Source organism: Bubalus bubalis, chromosome 16 (assembly GCF_019923935.1).
Source record: "Bubalus bubalis isolate 160015118507 breed Murrah chromosome 16, NDDB_SH_1, whole genome shotgun sequence".
NCBI lineage: Eukaryota > Metazoa > Chordata > Mammalia > Artiodactyla > Bovidae > Bubalus > Bubalus bubalis.
The window spans coordinates 1367873-1388052 of NC_059172.1; the positions used below are offsets into that span (position 1 = coordinate 1367873).

General features: G+C 39.2%; 2 protein-coding genes across 2 annotated transcripts; both read left to right on the forward strand.

Moving 5' to 3' along the window:
* The first annotated feature begins 1343 nt into the window (after window positions 1-1343).
* LOC102391811 (olfactory receptor 5AN1-like) lies at window positions 1344-3451 on the forward strand. The gene has a single exon (XM_044928930.2). The coding sequence runs from the start codon at window positions 1869-1871 to the stop codon at window positions 2805-2807; it is 939 nt and encodes a 312-aa protein (XP_044784865.2). The 5' UTR covers window positions 1344-1868; the 3' UTR covers window positions 2808-3451.
* A 13899-nt stretch (window positions 3452-17350) lies between these two features.
* On the forward strand, window positions 17351-18936 carry LOC123329582 (olfactory receptor 5AN1-like). Its single transcript, XM_044928932.2, has one exon. It carries the CDS (start codon window positions 17589-17591, stop codon window positions 18600-18602), a length of 1014 nt encoding a protein of 337 aa, XP_044784867.2. The 5' UTR covers window positions 17351-17588; the 3' UTR covers window positions 18603-18936.
* The last annotated feature ends 1244 nt before the right edge of the window (window positions 18937-20180 follow it).

Here is a 20180-nt window from a genome sequence, read left to right on the forward strand (position 1 = left end):
CTTTAAGATTTTCTGTATTAAAAATCATGTTGTCAAAAAAACACATGTTGTATATAAACAGAAACAGTTTCAATTATTTCCAATTCTCATACCTGATTGACCTGGCTTGGATTTCTAGAGCTATGTTGACTAGGAATGGTTAGTTACTTGTCTTACTCCTGATCTTAGAGAGACGCTTTCAATCACTCACCACTGAGTATGTTAGATGAAGGCATGTTACTATGTGCTTTGTTATGTTGAGATGAAGTCCTTTGATACTTGACTCATGAATTTTTGTCATGATTGGATGTTGAATTTGTCCAATGCTTTTTGTGCATTTATTGAGAGGCTTATGTGATTTTTACATTTCATTATATTAAAGCAGTGTATCACACTGATTGATCAACCTGTTCTTGCATCTCAAGAATGAACCCTACTAGATCACAGTGTATGATCCTTTCTATGTGCTGCTGAATTTTATTTGCTAGTATTTTGTTGAGAGTTTAAAAATCTCCATTTATCAAGGGTAATGACCGTGATTTTATTTTCTTGTAATTTCCCTATCTCACTTTCGTATCAAAGTAATATTGGCTTTGTAAAATGAGTTTGGAAATGTTATTTTTTCTTTAACTTTTTGGAAGACTTTGAAAATGATTGGCATTAATCTTCTTTAAACGTTTGATAGAATTCATCATGAAGCCTTCTGGTCCTGGGAGTTTCTTTGCTGGGAGGTTTTAATTACTGATTCAATCTCCTTAGTCATTATTGGCCTGTTTAGTCTTTCTGTTTCCCCTTGATTCAGTTTTCCTAAGTTGCATATTTCTAGAAATTTATTCATTTTTTCTAGGTTGTCCAGTTTGGCAGGAAAACCATAGACCAAGAGGAGCCCTCTTGGTGTGACACTGAGCCAGTAGTGGGGAAGGGCCAGGCTGTCAGAGAGGAGCTTCTCTACTCCCCTGATGTGGTTCTTCTTGGTCAATGTGGTCCAGAGGGGTGCTTCACATTCATCTCTGTGTTTTAGGATTTTCACACTGGTATTCTTCCTATGAATAGTTGCTAGTTACTTTTTAAGTGAGAGGAACTGAAATTAGGAATGATCTATACTGATTATGACACTCAAAACTAAAACTCCAAAGTCTGAAACCTTAACCACAGTTCTCTGCTATTCCTAAGAAGAAAAATATCATAAAAACAGGCCAATAATGGGGGCCAGTAGTGAGTTGTACTAGCTAATTTTTGAAATATTTTACATGAAGGCCTCCCTAAGAACACTTACTATGTAACTTAATTGGGCATACATGCTGTATCTCTCCAACAACTCAGGATTCCAAATCATGATATACTTTTCTAGGCCGTTTAGGAGCCACTGTAATAAATATATTTGTAAAAAGATCGAGAGGTTATTATAAACGGAGTAACTTTCCTATGGATAAAAGAAGAAAATATAAAAATCTCTCTAGATGATCATCTAGGAGAAAAGCTACTTCAAATTTATCCTGAAATGATACCACTTATGCTATATTATTATAAAGCAGCAGTTATACATTATTAGAGGTCTTCAAAAAAACCACCATTTTAATCAATGATCTCATCCTTATATATAATAATCACAAGATTTCTATTGCTTTTTAAAAAAGTTTTCAACTTTTTAAATATATCTTTTAATTATCATGAAATAATTGAGAACCTGAAGCACTGAGGAGGCACTTCCTGACACTCCAAGACAAAAAGCTGAGAACTTTTCTCCAGGGCAGCAGAGCGTTTCCTTTTATCCAGGGCTCAGTGGAGGAAAAGTATGGTGTATATGAGAATTGTGATGCTACAATCTCAATTGGTGAGCCTGCGATGCATTCTCTTGTCTCTTTTCTGATTTTAGGAGCATCAAGCCAATGATTAGGAGAGAAAATATCACAGAGATCACTCATTTTATCCTGTTGGGATTCTCAGATTTTCCCAGAATCATAGTAGTGCTCTTTGTGGTGTTCCTGGTGATATACATTTTGACCCTGACTTGGAACCTGTCGCTCCTCATCTTAATAAGAATGGACTCCCACCTCCACACCCCCATGTACTTCTTTCTCAGTAACCTGTCCTTCATGGACATCTGCTACGTGACCTCCACAGCCCCCAAGATGCTCCACGACTTCTTCCAGGAGCGGCAAACTATCACCTTTGTGGCTTGTGCTGTTCAGTACTTTGTATTCTCCACCATGGGGCTGAGTGAGTCTTGCCTCATGACCGCCATGGCTTATGACCGATATGCCGCCATTTGTAACCCACTCCTCTATTCGTCAGTCATGTCGCCCGCTCTCTGCGGTTGGATGGTGCTGGGATCCTACTTGGCTGGACTCTCTGGTTCTGTATTCCAATTGTGTTTCATGCTCCAGCTCCACTTCTGTGGGCCTAATGTCATCAACCACTTCTTCTGTGACCTGCCCCAGCTTTTAGTTCTATCATGCACTGACACGTTCTCTGTACAACTCTTGACTGCCATATTAACAATGATCTTTGGGATAATAAATGCCTTAGTTATCATGATATCCTATGTCTCCATTGTGATCTCCATCATGAAGATCACTTCAGCAAGCGGCAGGTCCAAGGCTTTCAACACCTGTGCTTCCCACCTGACAGCAGTCACTCTCTTCTATACCTCAAGTATCTTTGTCTATTTGAGTTCCAGCTCTGGTGGTTCCTCCAGCTTTGACAGATTTGCATCCATCTTCTATACGGTGGTGATTCCCATGTTGAATCCTTTGATTTACAGTCTGAGAAACAAAGAAATCAAAGATGCCTTGAAGAGGTTGCATAAGAAGAGACGGTGTTGCTGAGGCCAGAGACTGAGATTTCTGACGGATTTGTCTTGTTAGAATGACCTACCTTAACCCTCAGTAATATTTATACGAATGGACTACAACAAAGTTCATTCTGCCTTTGACAAAGAAGACTTAATTTGACCCAGATAATATGCCAAAATGGACCAACAACTGAATCGAACTACACAAACACAGTATCTTTAAGTCCTAGAGACCCATTGTTTTATCCTCCATGTGGAGTGGCCTCATTATTTATTAATCTATCAACTATTATTCATGAAACACCAAGGTTCAGAACGTGCTGCTTCTTTTCTACTTCTGAGATGGAACCCTGTTCCATCTCAGCCTTCTGACCCTAGAGGAGAGACACCTGGCTGAAGCCCCAGGAGCGGGTAAACCTTGTCCCCCAAATATTCTGATGCAGCATAATCCAGACGTGGTGGTCATCGACGTCCACTCTGTGCTTCTGGCCGGAGTGAGAACGAGCACACAGAGAGGGTGTGTCTTTGGACAGAAACAAGGTATACAGTTGGCCTGGTTGTCCTTCCCGGAAGACTCGTCTGATACAGCTAAGGTTCGAGTAATACCTCTTTCAGTGCTTTTTATCTGATAAGTTATTGATCAGATTCTAGTTCCACAGTTGTAGTCTAAATAGGAGGACACGATTTGAACTACAAAGAGAGGTGGAATGAAGTGTGCGGCCTCTTCAGGGCTGTTAACTTATGATTCTGATGATGTAACATTTTGCTTCTAGCGCCCAGTGGGAATTTCTGACGGGGATGATATTCAAAATCCATGTCACAGTCAGTAGCAATTTCTGATATTATGGAAGTCAAGCCCCTCTTTCCCTCCCTCAGTAAGTCTGGAAAATTTACCCCTGGTTGACATAGCTAGTGGGATGATACTGTCAAAATAATTCCTGCTATTTCAAGCATCTGAACATATTTGATGTGATGAGAATTGTGTGAGAATTCATGGCAATAATAAAGTCACCAAATATTCAATGTTGCAGAGTAAGAGCCAATATGGAAAAACCAATATACATTCCTTTCTATTGTCTGTGTTCAACATGTCATGTCTGAGACATTTATGGTTGTATGCAGGCAATATAATCACCAAGATGGAATGGCTAGAAGTACTTTAATGCTGATATTTTCCTGCAAACCTCAAACCTCAAGGGGCAAGAAAGGAACTAGTTTGTGGGATAAGCAGGGTTATCAGCTGTAGCCAATTTTTGTCTTCAGAAGCAGGATGTAAATTTGTGGTCCCATGGTCTGATTAAAAAGAAAAACAAGGTGCTATGCTGACTGTTGACTTTCCAGATCTCCCAGACTTGAAAAACTAATTAAATTGTAGCATTAATTTATATTTTATCCTTAGAGAGCCATTGGATTCTTTTGTTGTTGTTCTTGTTGTTTTGTTTTTAATTTATTTATTTTAACTGGAGGCTAATTATTTTACAATATTGTAGAGGTTTTGCCATACATTGACTTGAATCAGCTATGGGTGTACATGTGTCCCCCATCCTGAACCCCCCTCCCCTCTCCGTTACCATCCCATCCCTCAGGGTCATCCCAGTGCACCAGCCCTGAGCATCTTGTCTCATGCATCGAACCTGGACTGGCCATCTGTTTCACAGAGTCATTGGATTCTTAATGCTGTTTTAGGGTGTCAATGCCGATGGTCCCATGAATTATCCTACTTAATTAACAAATGTAAGTGAAGAAGTATTCAAAGCCCTTGTACAATTTTCCATTAGTTCACACATGAATAGGACTGAGAGAAGGGGAACTGTTGAACTTTTGCTAGAGTATAATTAGGGCTGCTACTGCTGCTGCTGCTGCTAAGTCGTTTCAGTCATGTCCAACTGTGTGCGACCCCATAGACGGCAGCCCATCAGGCTCCACCATCCCTGGGATTCTCCAGGCAAGAACACCGGAGTGGGTTGCCATTTCCTTCTCCAATGCATGAAAAGTGAAAAGTGAAGGTGAAGTCGCTCAGTCATGTCCAACTCTAGCGACCGCATGGACTGCAGCCTACCAGGCTCCTCCATCCATGGGATGTTCTAGGCAAGAGTACTGGAGTGGGGTGCCATTGCCTTCTCCTATAATTAGGGCTACCCCATGACAAAGAAATAGTGCAATATAAATAAAGGATTTGTGCCCACTTCACCCCCATCCAAACATAGGTACATTTTCTTAAGCATTGCTTTTTAAAAATGTGTACAAGTGTATGCACAATCTGTTTCTAATAGTCTCTGAAGTCTTCAGTAGAAGAGAGACATCTGCTACATGATGACAATACAGTGTTGATTATAGTCACTATGCTGTGCCTTACACCTCCAGAACTTATTCATCCTCCAATTGCAAGTCTGTGCCCTCTAAATTCACCTCTTCAGTTCCCCTGCTCCTATCAAAGCTGAACATTTTTTCCATTGTTTGAATGCACCTTGTCTTCATCATCGAATCATCTGTTGATGGACACTTAGCTTGTTTCCATACTTTGGCTTTGTGATTAATGTGGCAATAAATATGGAAGCACATATTTTTTGATATCCTATTTTTATTTCCATTGGATATATACCCATAAGTGGGATTGCTGGATCATATGGTAGATGTATTCTTAATTTTTGAGGAATCTCCATAGTGTTTTCTGTAGCAGCCGAGCCCATTTGTGTATCCCCACCCACAGTGCAGTGTACAAGCATGTTCTTATCGCCACTTCCTTACCAACACCTGTGCTCTCCCTTTTTCTTACTGATTGCCATTCTAACAGCTGTGAAGTGATGTATCACTGTGGCTTTGATTTACGTTTCCCTGATGATTAGTGATTTGAATACAAAGAGAACCAAACTGAGCATATCGCAAATAAAATGTCAAAAGGTAAAGACAAGGAGAGAATCTTAAAAGCTGCAAGAGAAAAGCAACTTGTTACATACAAGAGAACGTCCTTAAGGCTATCAGTAGCTTTTTCACTAGAACGTTTCAGCCCAAAGGCAGTGGCACTCTATACTCAAAGTGCTGAAAGAAAAACTTGCCAACCAACAGTGGTCTATCCGGATAAGTTGTCCTTCAGGATTGAAGGAATGATAGGTAATTTTCCAGAAAAATGAATCTGATGATTTTACACTAGGTTGACTTTACAACAAATGTTAAAGGGACTTTTTCAAGCAGAAACAAAAGGTCACTAATTAGCAATGCAAAACATATAAAGACATACATCTCTGTGGTAGGAGTCACTAATGTGGGATTCTGACGATGCTAGAGCAGCCATGCTGGCATGTCACTTATAAATCTGGTGTGAAGATGAAACTCAGAAGAGGAAAACATAACTAACACTCCAATAATTTGTTAATGGATATACAAGATAAAATAATGTAAATTATTACATCAAAAAAGTAAAATGTGAGAGAGCAAGGTAGAAACTGTTGTTGCATGCATTTGAATATAAAGTTGTTTTCATGTTAAAACAGACTGTTTTAGGATAAGATCTTTAATGTAAGCCTCATGGTTAATACAAAGCCAATCTATAGTCAATTCACAAAAGATAAATAGAGATGAATCTAAGCATACCACTACACAAAATCAGCAAATTATAAAGAAAGCAGAAGAAGAAAGAAAGGAATTACAAAACAGAAAAATAAACAAAATGGCAATAGTAAATTCACATCTGTCAATAATAATTTAAATATAAATACTAAATTCTCCAATCAAACAGAATGAGTGGGGAACAGATAAAAACGTTGAGCTCAGCTATATGTACCTACAAGAGTCTCACTACAGCTTTAAGAACTGAAAGAAATTGAAATAGATTGACAGTAAAGGGATGGAAAAAGTAATTCCATGTAAGTAAAGACAAAATAGAGCAGGGTTAAGCTATACTTATATCAGAAAAATTAGACTTTAAGACAAAAAGTATCAGAAGAGGCAAAGAAAGTCTTTACACAGTGATAAAGGGATCATCCCGCAAAGGGATATAGCATTTGTAAATATATATAAACTCAGCATAGAACATGTAAATATACAAATAAAATATTAACAGACTTGAAGGAAGAAGCAGATAGCATTACAATAATAGCAAGGAAATTCAATATCCCACTTTTAACAATGGATAGATCTTCCAGACAAAATATCCATAATGAAACATAGGGATTAAGCTACACATTAAAACAGAGACGTTTAAGTGACACAGAACATACACAGAAAGGAAGTAAAACACACTCTTGTTACAAGTGCATAGAAATCATCCTCTAGATAGAGCATGTGTTAGGCCACAAAACAAGTCTCAAGAAATATAAGATTGAAACGATATCAAACATCTTTTCCAGACACAAATGTGTAAAATTAGAAATTAAATACAAAAAGGATACTGGAAAATTTGCAAATATGAGGAGGTTAAAGAATATGCTACTGAACATCATGCGTCATGGAAGAAATCAAATTCAGAATTTAAAAAAGTTTGGGACATCCCTGGTGGTCCAGCAGTTAAGAATCTGCCTTGCAATGCAGGGGACATGAGTTTGATCCCTGGTTGAGGACCTAAGGTCACACATGCCGCAGAACAACTAAGCCTGCACACTCCAATGACTGAGCCCATACTCCACAGCTAGAGAGTCCGTGCAGCACAATGAAAGATCCCACATACTTCAAATAAGACCCAATACAGCCAGATAAATAAATAAATGAATATTTAAAAAATGTCTTGGGATAAAGGAAGTAGAAATACAACATATAAGTTATGAAATGTAGCAAAATCAGTTTTAAGAGGGAAATTCATAGCAATGAATGACTGTGTATGTAAAGAGATCTTCCAAAGTGATTGTATCAATTTACATTTCCACCAACAGTGCAGAACATTCCTTTTCTCCACACCTTCTCCAGCATTTATTGTTTGTAAATTTTTTGATAATGGCCATTCTTACCAGTGTGAGGTGATATCTCATTGTAGTGTTGATTTACATTTCTCAAAATGCCAGCAAATATGGAAAACTCAGCAGTGGCCACAGGACTGGAAAAGGTCAGTTTTCATTCCAATCCCAAAGAAGGGCAATGCCAAAGAATGTTCAAACTACCACACAATTGCACTCATTTCATATGCTAGCAAGGTCATGCTCAAAATCCTTCAAGCTAGGATTCAATAGTGTGTGAACCTAGAACTTCCAGATGTACAAGCTGGATTTAGAAAGGGCAGAGGAACCAGAGAGAAAATTGCAAACATCCATTGAATCATAGAAAAAGCAAAGGAATTCCAGAAAAACGTCTACTTCTGCTTCATTGACTGCGCTAAAGGCTTTGACTGTGTGGGTCATAACAACCTGTGGAAAATTCTTAAAGAGGTGGAATACCAGACCACCTTACTTGTGTCCTGCGAAACCTGTATGCAGGTCAAGAAGCAACAGTTAGAACCAGGCATGAAACAACAGACTGGTTCAAAATTGAAGCAGGAGTATGTCAAGGCTGTATATTGTCAGCCTGCTTATTTAATTTATATGCAGAGTACATCACATGAAATGCCATACTGGATGAAACACAAGCTGGAATCAAGATTGCCTCATGTTTTTAAATCTGTCTTAACAGTCTGTTCAGTCTAAATGGTTAAATCATTGGTTTTTATCACAAGGGTATATAACTACTAACAAATTGAAAGTGAAAGTGACTCAGTGTGTCTGATTCTTTGCCACCCCGTGGACTATACAGTCTATGGAATTCTCCAGGCCAGAGTACTGGAGTGGGTGGGCATTCCCTTCTCAAGCGAATCCTTCCAACCCAGGGATCAAGCCCAGGTCTCCCACACTGTGAGCAGATTCTTTATCAGCTGAGCTACAAGGGAAGCCCAAGGTTTCAGAAATGGGTAGCCTATCTCTTCTCCAGCATATCTTCCCAACCCAGGAATCGAACTGAGGTCTCCTGCATTCCAGACGGATTCTTTACTGACTGAGCTCTCAGGAAGCCAGAAGCCTCAGTGAGTAGTAGTAGTGTTAGTTGCTCAGTTGTGTCTTTTTCTTTGCGACCCCGTGGATTGTAGCCCACCAAGCTCCTCTGTCCATGGGATTCTCCAGGCAAGAATACTGGAGTGGATTGTCATTCCCTCCTCCAGAGGATCTTCCTGACCTAGGGATCGAACCTGGGTCTCCTGCATTGCAGACAGATTCTTTACCATCTGAGCTTTACCATCCCTGACCCAGGGAGCCTGGGTCTCTATTATCAAGAGTTAAATCACATAATTAACTCATTACCCACCCATCTCTTTCTCCCTAGAAGTAAGATTAGGTGAAGAAGATGAAACTGAGAATGGGGCCTTCCTAAAATATCTCTATATCCCCAGGAATGACGGGATAGATGAGCTCCATTTCAAACAAGCAAACAAAAAAACCCCAAAAAAGTTTGTGAGAATCATCTTAAGTAGATATTTTTAGTGAATGATTCGTAATTCAGCATATTTTGGAAAGAACTCCAATTTAGAACATATTAGTTATGCCTGCTATTTTCGGGGGGTGGGGAAGCTGCATCGTGCAGCAGGCAGGATCTAAATTCCACAACCAGGGATGGAACCCATGCACCACGCATTGGGAGCTTGATTCTTTACCACTGGACCCCAGGGAAATCCCCGTTATACCTACTATTAACAGAAGGCATGCTGCATACTACACACTCTAAATATTTTATGAGTGTTATCTAACTTGAATCTACTATCAGTCCTATATTATAGGTGATACTGCTAAATCTCAGATAGGTTAACTTGCTGGAGGTCCCACTCTCATCAAGTAGAAGAGCTAAAATTCAACCCAATTGGCCAATACCAATGCCTGTGGCTGTAACCATGATAATTAGTTTTATTGCATTTCTTTTTGCTTAAATTTCTCATTTAGGCATAGGAAATAATGCCATGTCCATCTCTCAAGGTGTTGATTGATTGAGGTTTGGTATTTGAGAAAATGTACGTATGTATATGGGCTTCCCAGGTAACGCTGAGTGAAGAGTGAAGTCGCTCAGTCATGTCCGACTCTTTGTGACCCCATGGACTGTAGCCCACCAGGCACCTCGATCCATGGAATTTTCTAGGCAAGAGTACTGGAGTGGGTTGCCATTTCTTTCTCCATAGTCGTAAAGAAACTGCCCACAGGAGACATAAGAGACACAGGTCGATCCTTGGGTCAGGAAGATCCCCAGAATGAGGGCATGGCCACACACTCCAGTATTCTTGCCTGGAAGACCCCACAGACAGAGGAGCTTGGTGGGCTACTGTCCACTGGGTCGCAAAGAATAGGACACAACAGAAGCGACTTAGCATGCATATAGGTATGTGTATATCTATAAAATGAAATTGCTTTGCAAACAGGAAAGTGTTCATATACATGTATTTTGTTGTGTTCAAAGTATTTTTCCAGCCTACTGTGTCATCTTGGGGAAATTCCAGCTCCATATATTCAGATCCTCACTTGGAAATCATAGGTATAGGACTAGAGGATCGCCATGTCCATTTTGGCTCATAGGACTCCAATTTCATGAAAAGAAAAGCTATAGTGATGAGATCATGTCAGGCCCAAGGGAGAGTGAGAACTGACTCAGAAGGGACTTGGTAACATAGGGCATGATGTTAGCAGGGACAAAAACTCCATGACAACCATGACTCTAGAGAGCAAGTACTTGTAGTTTTTGACCCCTGATTATCTTCCCTCCCACCTCGTTTTGCCCTTAGTAACACATTTAAGAGGATTATCAGTGTGGGCATCTCTCTGGCTGTGAGTGTATAATGGTTTAAAGGTTCCCATCTCAGAGAGCAATAGGACTCACCTGGACAATTCCTTTGGAAAAGAAATAGAAAATTTCAACCTTTGGCAAGAAGTCTGTCTTTCTGGGTATCTGGGTGAAGGTGAGAGGGAAAAATTTAGAGAGGCTAGTAGACTGTGTGATGTCTCTATAGCCGTGTGAACCGTCCAGTACGACCTTTGCAGAAGAACGTTCATAGCCCCCAGTAGCTCCCATCTTTCTACTCTTCCCCCCTCTCAAGTCCATACCTTCCACTTCTGGCTCTTCCTCGAGTTTTCTTTCTCCTTTATACCACTTCTCTAACCTTCAATGAAAAGATTAATCTGTCATGTAAACATCAGGTATTGCTCTGGGGTGGCGTATGGATGTTGAGTTCCAGTTCTGCAATATCTTAAGGATGGGATCTTCAACTTTGTTACCTTCTGATTTTTTTTTTCCACCTGGAAAATGAGGGTAAAGGATCATCTAGAATAAAACGAGATAATGTCTATTAAACCTACTGTCTTGTAAAAGTGAATTATGTTGAATCAAAAATAATCATTTACTGAACTTCATGGGAATTAACTATGGTCTAAACACGTCTGACTTATTCTGGCCAAGAGCACTTCTAATTTAATTTGTTCCCTTGAGGATGTTCTCATATAATAATAATTGATTTGATATCCACTTCAATATATCACTTTGAATCATTAATTTCTGTACAGGAAAGCCAAACTAGTTACTCCATAATAATATGTCAGAACTATGCATGTATATTTCCCTGGCGTTTTGAATTATACTTCACTAATTTTCCATTGTCATCTTTGGAGATCCTGGGGTTCTGAGGATGCTAGAGTGGGTGACACAGATATCAGAGGTGCCCCTCTCCAAGCACATGTGTGTGCTAGTCACTCAGTCGTGTCTGACTCCTTAAGACCTCCATGGACTAGAGCCCCCGAGACTCCTCCATCCGTGGAATTCTCCAGACAAGAATACTGGAGTGGGTTGCCATTTCCTTCTCCACCAAACAGACGTAGTGGTTGTTTCACTGCCTCCTTTGAACCTTCTTACATCGTTCTTTATCCGGTGACATTCTTGGCTTTCTTAACCTGCACAAACTCGCAAGTGACCATGTCCTTAGTAGATCAGATTTGAAAAAGATTTTGATACATACGTATGCCCACCCCTTATTGGCTTATGCTTTTTATGTTACAGGCTTTACCACATTGCCTCTTAAAAATATTTTGCAATTAGATTTGCCATTTTATCAAGTGTATTTCAAAATTATTTTAGGTAAGTGGAATTTTCAGTCATAATCAACTTTCAGATTGTTATAGTTTTTCTCGTATAGTTTCTGGTTCATTGTTCTACTTCAGAAATTTCTTTTTCATCCCAAGATTATATGAAATCATATTATTAATTTTGCTAATCCTTTAAAAAAACTGAAATATAATTGGTTTACAATATTGTATTAGTTTCAGGTATACAGCAAGGTGGTTCAGCTGTACACATACATGTAAATATATACATATTCATTTTCAGATTCTTTTCATTATAGATTATTATAAGATATTGAAGATATTTCCCTGTGCTGTACAGTAAGTTCTTGTTATTTATCTATTTTTTATATAGCACTGTATAAGCATTAGTCCTAAACTCCTAATTTACGTCTCCCCAGTTATCCTGCTATCCCTCTGTTTGTATTCTATGAGTCTATTTCTCTTTTGTAGAGAAGTTTGTTTGTATCATTTTTTTAGTTTCCACATATAAGTGATATCATATGATATCTGTCTTTCTCTTTCTGACTTATTTCATTTCATATGATAATCTCTAGGTCTATCTATGTTGCTACAAATGGCATTATTTCATTCTTTTTAATGGCTGGGCAATATTTCATCGTATATGTGTACCACGTCTTCTTTTTCTTTCTTTAAAAAAGTTTAGCTTCTCTGTATTATTTTCTTTTCAGCCCTGACGCTCCCATGTCAGTTTTGCACCCAGTAATGATTTATGTTCACATATTTTTTAAAAGAAAATAATGGGAAGTTGTGTTTTATTTTATTTAAGATTTAGTTTCCAACCACTGAAACATTTCTCATTCTCTGATTTCATTCTCATAGTTTAAAATTTTTTTCATTTTGTTTTTAATTGGAGGATAACTATTTTACAATGTTGTATTGATTTGTGCCATACATCAACATGAATCAGCCACAGGTATACATATGTCCCCTTGTTCTTAAGCATCCCTCCCACCTCCCTCCCATCCCACCCCTCTAAGTTGACACAGAGCACCAGTTTTGGGTTTCCTTTGTCATACAGCAAATTCCCACTGGCTATCTATTTTATATATGGTAATGTATATGTTTCAATGCTACTCTCTCAAATGATTTCACCTTCTCCCTCCCCAACTGTGTAATATTTCACTGTATATATGTACCACATCGTCTTCATCCATTCCTCTATTAATGGACATTTATACTGCTTCCATATCTTGGCTATTGTAACTGGTGCTGCTATGAACATTGGAGTGTGTGTATCTTTTTGAATTAGAGTCTTCTCTGAATACATGGCCAGGAATGGGATTGTAAGATCATATATTGGCTGCAGCAATTTACAGTCCTACCCAGCAATGTGGGAGGGTTCCCTTTTCTCCACATCTGTTCCAGCACTTATTATTTTAAAATGTTTTGATGATGGCCATTGTGACTGAACAACAACAGCAACAACAGCAACAACATTCTGACCAGTGTGAGATGATTGTTCTGCAAAATATTTTACTTTTGCTTAGGGTCAAAGGATTCTTTAATAGAAGAAGCCACTTGTTACATACAAATAGATAATTCCAATTTTTATAGATTATCTGACTTAATTTCAATATACAGTCATTAAAAGAAAGGAAATAGGAACAATAGAGAGAAGTAACAGCGTCAGATCAGATCAGATCAGATCAGTCGCTCAGTCGTGTCCGACTCTTGGTGACCCCATGAATCACAGCACGCCAGGCCTCCCTGTCCATCACCAACTCCCGAAGTTCACTCAGACTCACGTCCATTGAGTCAGTGATGCCATCCAGCCATCTCATTCTCTGTCATCCCCTTCTCCTCTTGCCCCCAATTCCTCCCAGCATCAGAGTCTTTTCCAATGAGTCAACTCTTCGCATGAGGTGGCCAAAGTACTGGAGTTTCAGCTTTAGCATCATTCCTTCCAAAGAAATCCCAGGGCTGATCTCCTTCAGAATGGACTGTTTGGATCTCCTTGCAGTGCAAGCGACTCTCAAGAGTCTTCTCCAATACCACAGCTCAAAAGCATCAATTCTTCAGCGCTCAGCCTTCTTCACAGTCCAACTCTCACATCCATACATGACCATAGGAAAAACCATAGCCTTGACTAGACGAACCTTACATCACCATATTGGGCCAGCAACCTACATCCAGACTTGAACAGTGCTGGGAAGTCCCAAGTATTAGCAATCTGGAGTCTCTATTGGGAAAGGGTCCCAGATGGTGCATCCACCCCAAGGGTGACTTCCGATTTCAGTTTGGGGGGCTCCTGTTTGCAATCCAAGGCTGCAAACTGATATCATCAGTTTATGTGCAAAAATGCAGCTTTGATTTCACTTTAACTTTTACAATGCTGTTTGTTTCACCTTGGGAAGCGTAAGACTTCTTGGACCCTTGGGGACTGGCCAGACCTCCAGGGGCTCAAGAATTCCAAGACCCACTCCCTTTTTTATCTAAAGTGCTACCTGACTTGCTGTGCTTGCCAGTGGGCACAGAATCCAGGCAGTGTCCAGGCAGGTCAGAAGCAGGTGAGAGGCCTGTTTCTGAAGTCTGAACAAGACTTCCTCCACCTAATTTCCCTAACAGGTGATACATCATTTCACTTTTATCTGCATTTTCTAATAAATATCAATACGGAAAATCATTTCATGTGCCTGTTGGCCATCTGTGTGTCTTTTTTGGAGAACTGTTGATTTGGGTCTTCTGCTCATTTTTTGATTGAGTTGTTTGGTCTTTTTGCTATTGAGTTTTATGAGCTGTCTTTATACTTTTGAAATTAAGCCTTTGTTGGTTCCATCATTTGCAAATATTTTCTCCCAGTGTTTTGGGTGTCTTTTTGTTTTGTTTATGGTTTCCTTTGCTGTGCAAAACTTTTATGTGTCATTTATTTATTTTTGCTTTTGTTTCTTTTACCTTGGGAGACTGTTACTACCATTTATCAGTGAATGTTTGCCTCTGTTCTCTTGTAGGTGTTTTGTGGTGTCCTGTCTTATGTTTAATCACCAAGGTAGTTTTGTTTATTTTTATGTGTGGTGTGAGAGTATGCTTTAACTTTATTGCTTTACATGTGGCTGTCCAGCTTTCCAAACACCACTTGCTAAAGAGGCTGTCTTTTCTGCATTGTGTATCTTTGCCTCCTCTGTTGCAGACTAATTGACTGTGAGTGGATGGATATATTTCAGTGCTGTTGATTCTGTTCCTTTGATCCATGTGTCTGTTTTTTTGCCAAAACCAGTGTATTTTGATTGATGTAACTTCACAGTATTGTCTGAAGTCTGGGAGGGTTTTATGCCTCCAATTTTGCTCTTTTCCCTTAGAACTACTCTGGCAATTCTGGGTCTTTTTTAGTTGCATATTAACTTTAGGATGATTGTTTTAATCCTGTGAAAAAAGTCACAGGTATTTTGATAGAAATCACATTAAATGTGTAGATTGCTTTGGGTAGAATGGCTATTTTAACGATATTAATTCTTTCAATTCAATAGCAAGAGATATCTTTATATCATTTTCAATTTCCTTTAAATTATTTTCAGTTTCCTTCGTTAACTTTTTTTATAGTTTTCTTTGTGTATGTCTTTCACATCCTTGGTTAGGTATATCATTTTTTTGACATGACTTAAATGGAACTGTTTCTTTTTTACTTTCTCTTTATTATATTTCACTTTTTGTTCAAAGAAATGTAAAAGATATTTGTATATGATCCTGTATCCTGCTACCTTCAGTTCAGTTCAGTTCAGTCTCTCAGTGGTGTCTGACTCTTTGTGACCCATTTCATTAGTTTTCTTAAGTTTTTGTGTGGGGTCTTTAGGGGTTTCTGTATAGAGTTTTAACTTATTTGCATGCAAAGACAGTTTTACCTGTTCCCTTCCAACTTGGGTACATTTTATTTCTTTTCATTGTCTGATTTCTGTGGTAGGACTTCCAATACTATATTGAATAGTCTTAGTGAGAGTGGCCCTTCTTGTCTTGTTCCAGAATTTAGCAGAAAGGGTTTCAGTTTTTCACTGTTATGTGTTATATTGACTGTGGATTTGTCATAAGAGGTATTATGCTGAAATATGCTCCCTCTATATCCATTTTGGTGACAGTTTTTTTTATCATGTGAAATGGTGTTTATGATGTTGAATTTTATCAAATGCTTTTACTGCATCCATTGAGATGCTGTGGTTTTTGTCTTTTCTTTTGTAAATATGGTGTATCACACTGATTGATTTGCTTATGTTGAACCATCCTTGTGACCCTGGGATGACTCCAACTTGATTGTAGTATATAATCCATTTTATATCTTGTTGGATTCAGTTTGGTAATATTTTGTTGAGGGTTTTTAGATCCATATTCATCAAGCTATTGGCTTGTAATTTTCTTTATTGTAGTGTCTTTGCTCTGTCCTTCACCACCTCTTGGAACCTGCTCAAACTCATGTCCATTGATTCTGTGATGCCATCCAACCATCTCATCCTCTGTCATCCCCTTCTCCTTCTGCCTTCAATCTTTCCCAGTGTCAGGGTCTTTTCTAATGTCAACTCTTCGCTTTAGGTGGCCAAAGTATTTGGAGCTTCAGCTTCAGCATCAGTCCTTCCAGTGAATATTCAGGATTGATTTCCTTTAAGATGGACTGGTTGGATCTCCTTGCAGTCCAAGGGACTCTCAAGAGTCTCCTCCAACACCACAGTTCCATAGCATCAATTCTTTAGCATTCAACCTTCTTTACGGTCCAACTCTCATATCCATACATGGCTACTAGAAAAACCATAGCTTTGACTAGACACATCTTTGTCAGTAATGCCTCTACTTTTTCATACGCTGTCTAGGTTTGTCATAGCTTTTCTTCCAAGGAGCAAGTGTCTTTTAATTTCATGGCTGTAGTCACCATCTGCAGTGATTTTGGAGCCCAAGAAAATAAAATCTTTCACTATTTCCATTCCTTCCTCATCTACTTGCCATGAAGTGATGGGACCAGATGCCATGATCTTAGTTTTTTGAATGCTGAGTTTTATGGCAGCTTTTTCACTCTCCCAGCTGGCACCTCTCAGCTTGTTCTCTGTAACTGTTATTCTGTCTTTTTATTATTTTTATTCATTTGCTTTATTTTTTAGATTCCACATGTAAGTTATATCATATAGTATTTGTCTTTCTCTATCTGGCTTATTTCACTAAATGTAATACTCTCCAAGTTCATTTACATTTTTGAAAATAAGCATACCTTCTAAGTCCCATCAAAATATCCGATTTATAAATCGTGATATAAGTTTCCAGCTATTTAGGAGCTGCTGTGTTAAATATACTTTTAAAAGTTTTACAAGTTATTTTGTGAGTAAAAGAAGAAAGTTTAAAAAATCTATCCAGATGGCCATCTGGGGGAGAATAGCTATTTTGAACTTATGCTGAATGAGGCATTTATGCTTTGTTATTATAAATCAGCAGTTATACATTGAGTTATCAGAGGTCTCTTAAAAACCTAGTATTTTAATTAATGATCTCTTATTTATATATAGCAATCACAGGATTCCTGTTGTTTTATTTCAAAGTTTTTTTATTTGAATTTTTAAAAATTAATCTATCTTTTTTAATTGGAAGATAATTACTTTACAATATTGTAGTGGCTTTTCAGCTTTTTAAATATGTCTTTTAATGTTCATGAGATCTACCTCACGAGATAATTGAGAACCTGAAACACCGAGACGTTACTTCTGGACAAGATTAAAGGCTGTGTCTTTCCCCAGGACAGTAAAGCATTTCCCCTTTTCCAGGGCTCAAAGTGGGGAAATATGAGATTTGTGATGCTACCATCTCACCTGAGTCAGCAATGCATCCTCTCTTCTAATTTTAGGAGCACCAAACCAATGATTAGGAGAGAAAATATCACAGAGATCACTCATTTTATCCTGTTGGGATTCTCAGATTTCCCCAGAATCATAGTAGTGCTCTTTGTCGTGTTCCTGGTGATATACATTTTGACCCTGACTTGGAACCTGTCGCTCCTCATCTTAATAAGAATGGACTCCCACCTCCACACCCCCATGTACTTCTTTCTCAGTAATCTGTCCTTCATGGACATCTGCTACGTGACCTCCACAGCCCCCAAGATGCTCCATGACTTCTTCCAGGAGCGTCAAATTATCACCTATGTGGATTGTGTTATTCAGAATTTCGTATTCTCCACCATGGGGCTGAGTGAGTCTTGCCTCATGACTGCCATGGCTTATGACCGATATGCCGCCATTTGTAACCCACTCCTCTATTCATCAGTCATGTCGCCCGCTCTCTGCGGTCGGATGGTGCTGGGATCCTACTTGGCTGGACTCTCTGCTACTGTATTCCAATTGTGTTTCATGCTCCAGCTCCACTTCTGTGGGCCTAATGTCATCAACCACTTCTTCTGTGACCTGCCCCAGCTGTTAGTTCTGTCCTGCACTGACACTTTTTTTGTACAACTCTTTACTGCTTTATTGACAATGATCTTTGGGGTAATAAATGTTTCCGTTATCATGATATCCTATGTCTACATTGTCATCTCCATCATGAAGATCACGACCTCAAGCGGCAGGTCCAAGGCTTTCAACACCTGTGCCTCCCACCTGACAGCAGTCACTCTCTTCTATACCTCAGGTATGTTTGTCTATTTGAGTTCCAGCTCTGGTGGTTCCTCCAGCTTTGACAGATTTGCGTCATTCTTCTACACTGTGATGATTCCCATGTTGAATCCCTTGATATACAGTCTGAGGAACCAAGAAATCAAAGATGCCTTGAGAAGGTTGCAAAAGAAGAGCAGGTATTGCTGAGGCCACAGATTCTGAGATTTCAGATGGATTTTTCCTGTCAGAGTCACCTTACACAATAACATTCTTATGAATGAAGTATAACAAAAGTCATACTGCTTTTGGACCAAGAAAGCTTAATTTGACACATAATATCCCCAAATGGATGAACAGTTGGATCATGCTACACAAACAGTATTTTTACATCCTAGGGCCTCATTACTTTCAGCCTACATGAAATGAGGCCTCCCCATCTATTGATACATCCACAAGTATTTGTGAAACACTGGAGTTTAGTGTTTTGTTGCTTCTTTTTCACTTCTGAGAGGGAGCCCTGTTCCATCTCGGGCTTCTGACCCTGAAGGAGAGACAGCTGACAGAGGCCTCAGGAGTGTGTAAACCTTGTCTCCCAGATATTCTGGTGCAATTCTGTGCTGGTGGCCAGTGTTTGTTCTGTGTTTCTGATGAGAATGTATGCAGAGAGGGAACATACCTTTGGGCAGAAACAAGGTGTACTATTGGCCTGATTGGGCTTCCCTGGTGGTTCAGCTGGTAAAGAGTATGCCTGCAATGCGGGAAACATGGGTTCGATCCCTGGGTTGGGAAGATCCCCTGGTGAAGGGAAAGGCTAACCACTCCAGTATCCTGGCCTGGAGAAGTCCATGGACTCTATAGTCCATGAGGTCGCAAAGAGTCGGACACAACTGAACGACTTTCACTTTACTTCACTTCACTTCATTGGCCTGATTGTGCCTCCTGGAAAGACCAGTATGACATAGCTTATGTTTGTGTAAGTAGTTCTCAGGGACAATTACCTAATAGTTTGGGAGTATATCCTAGGCTCCACCACTGTAATAAGGCAGAGGTGATGTGAATCATAAAGAGGAAAGGAATGAAGCATGTGTTCCCTTCATTGCCATTTCCTCATGAGTTCCATGATGTAATTTCTTGCCTGTAGTGTACAATGGGGAGTTCTCACGGGGATGATATTAAAAAATCTATGTCACAGTCAATAGAGATTTCTGATATTGTAGGATTCAAATCTCTCTCTCTCTCATTAAATTTGGAAAATTCACCCTGGATGGCAGGCTTCCCAGGTGGTGCTAGTGATAAAGAATCTGCCTGCCAATGCAGGAGATGCAAGAGACACAGGTGTGATCCTTGGGTTGCGAAGATCCCTTGGAATAGGAAATGGCAACCCACTCCAGTATACTTGCCTGGAAAAATCACATGAGCAGAGGAGCCTGGTGGGCTACAGTGCATGGGACGGCAGAATCAGATGCAGCTGAGCACACCCTTGTTGGACATAGACAGTGTGATCATGCTACCAAATAATTTATGCTATTCCAAGCATCTAAACATGTTTGATGTGATGAGAATTGTGAGAATTCATGGACATAATAAAGTTACTAAATATTTCATACTGTAGACCAAGAACGAATATGAAAAACTGGTATAAATTCTTTTCTTTTATCTGTGTTTAACATTTTATGTCCCAGAAACTTGTGGTTGCATGGTGTGATATAATGGTTGGAATAGAATGGTTAGAGTTACTTTAATGCTGATATTTGCCAGGAAAACTTAAGTTGCAAAAGCGGAAAT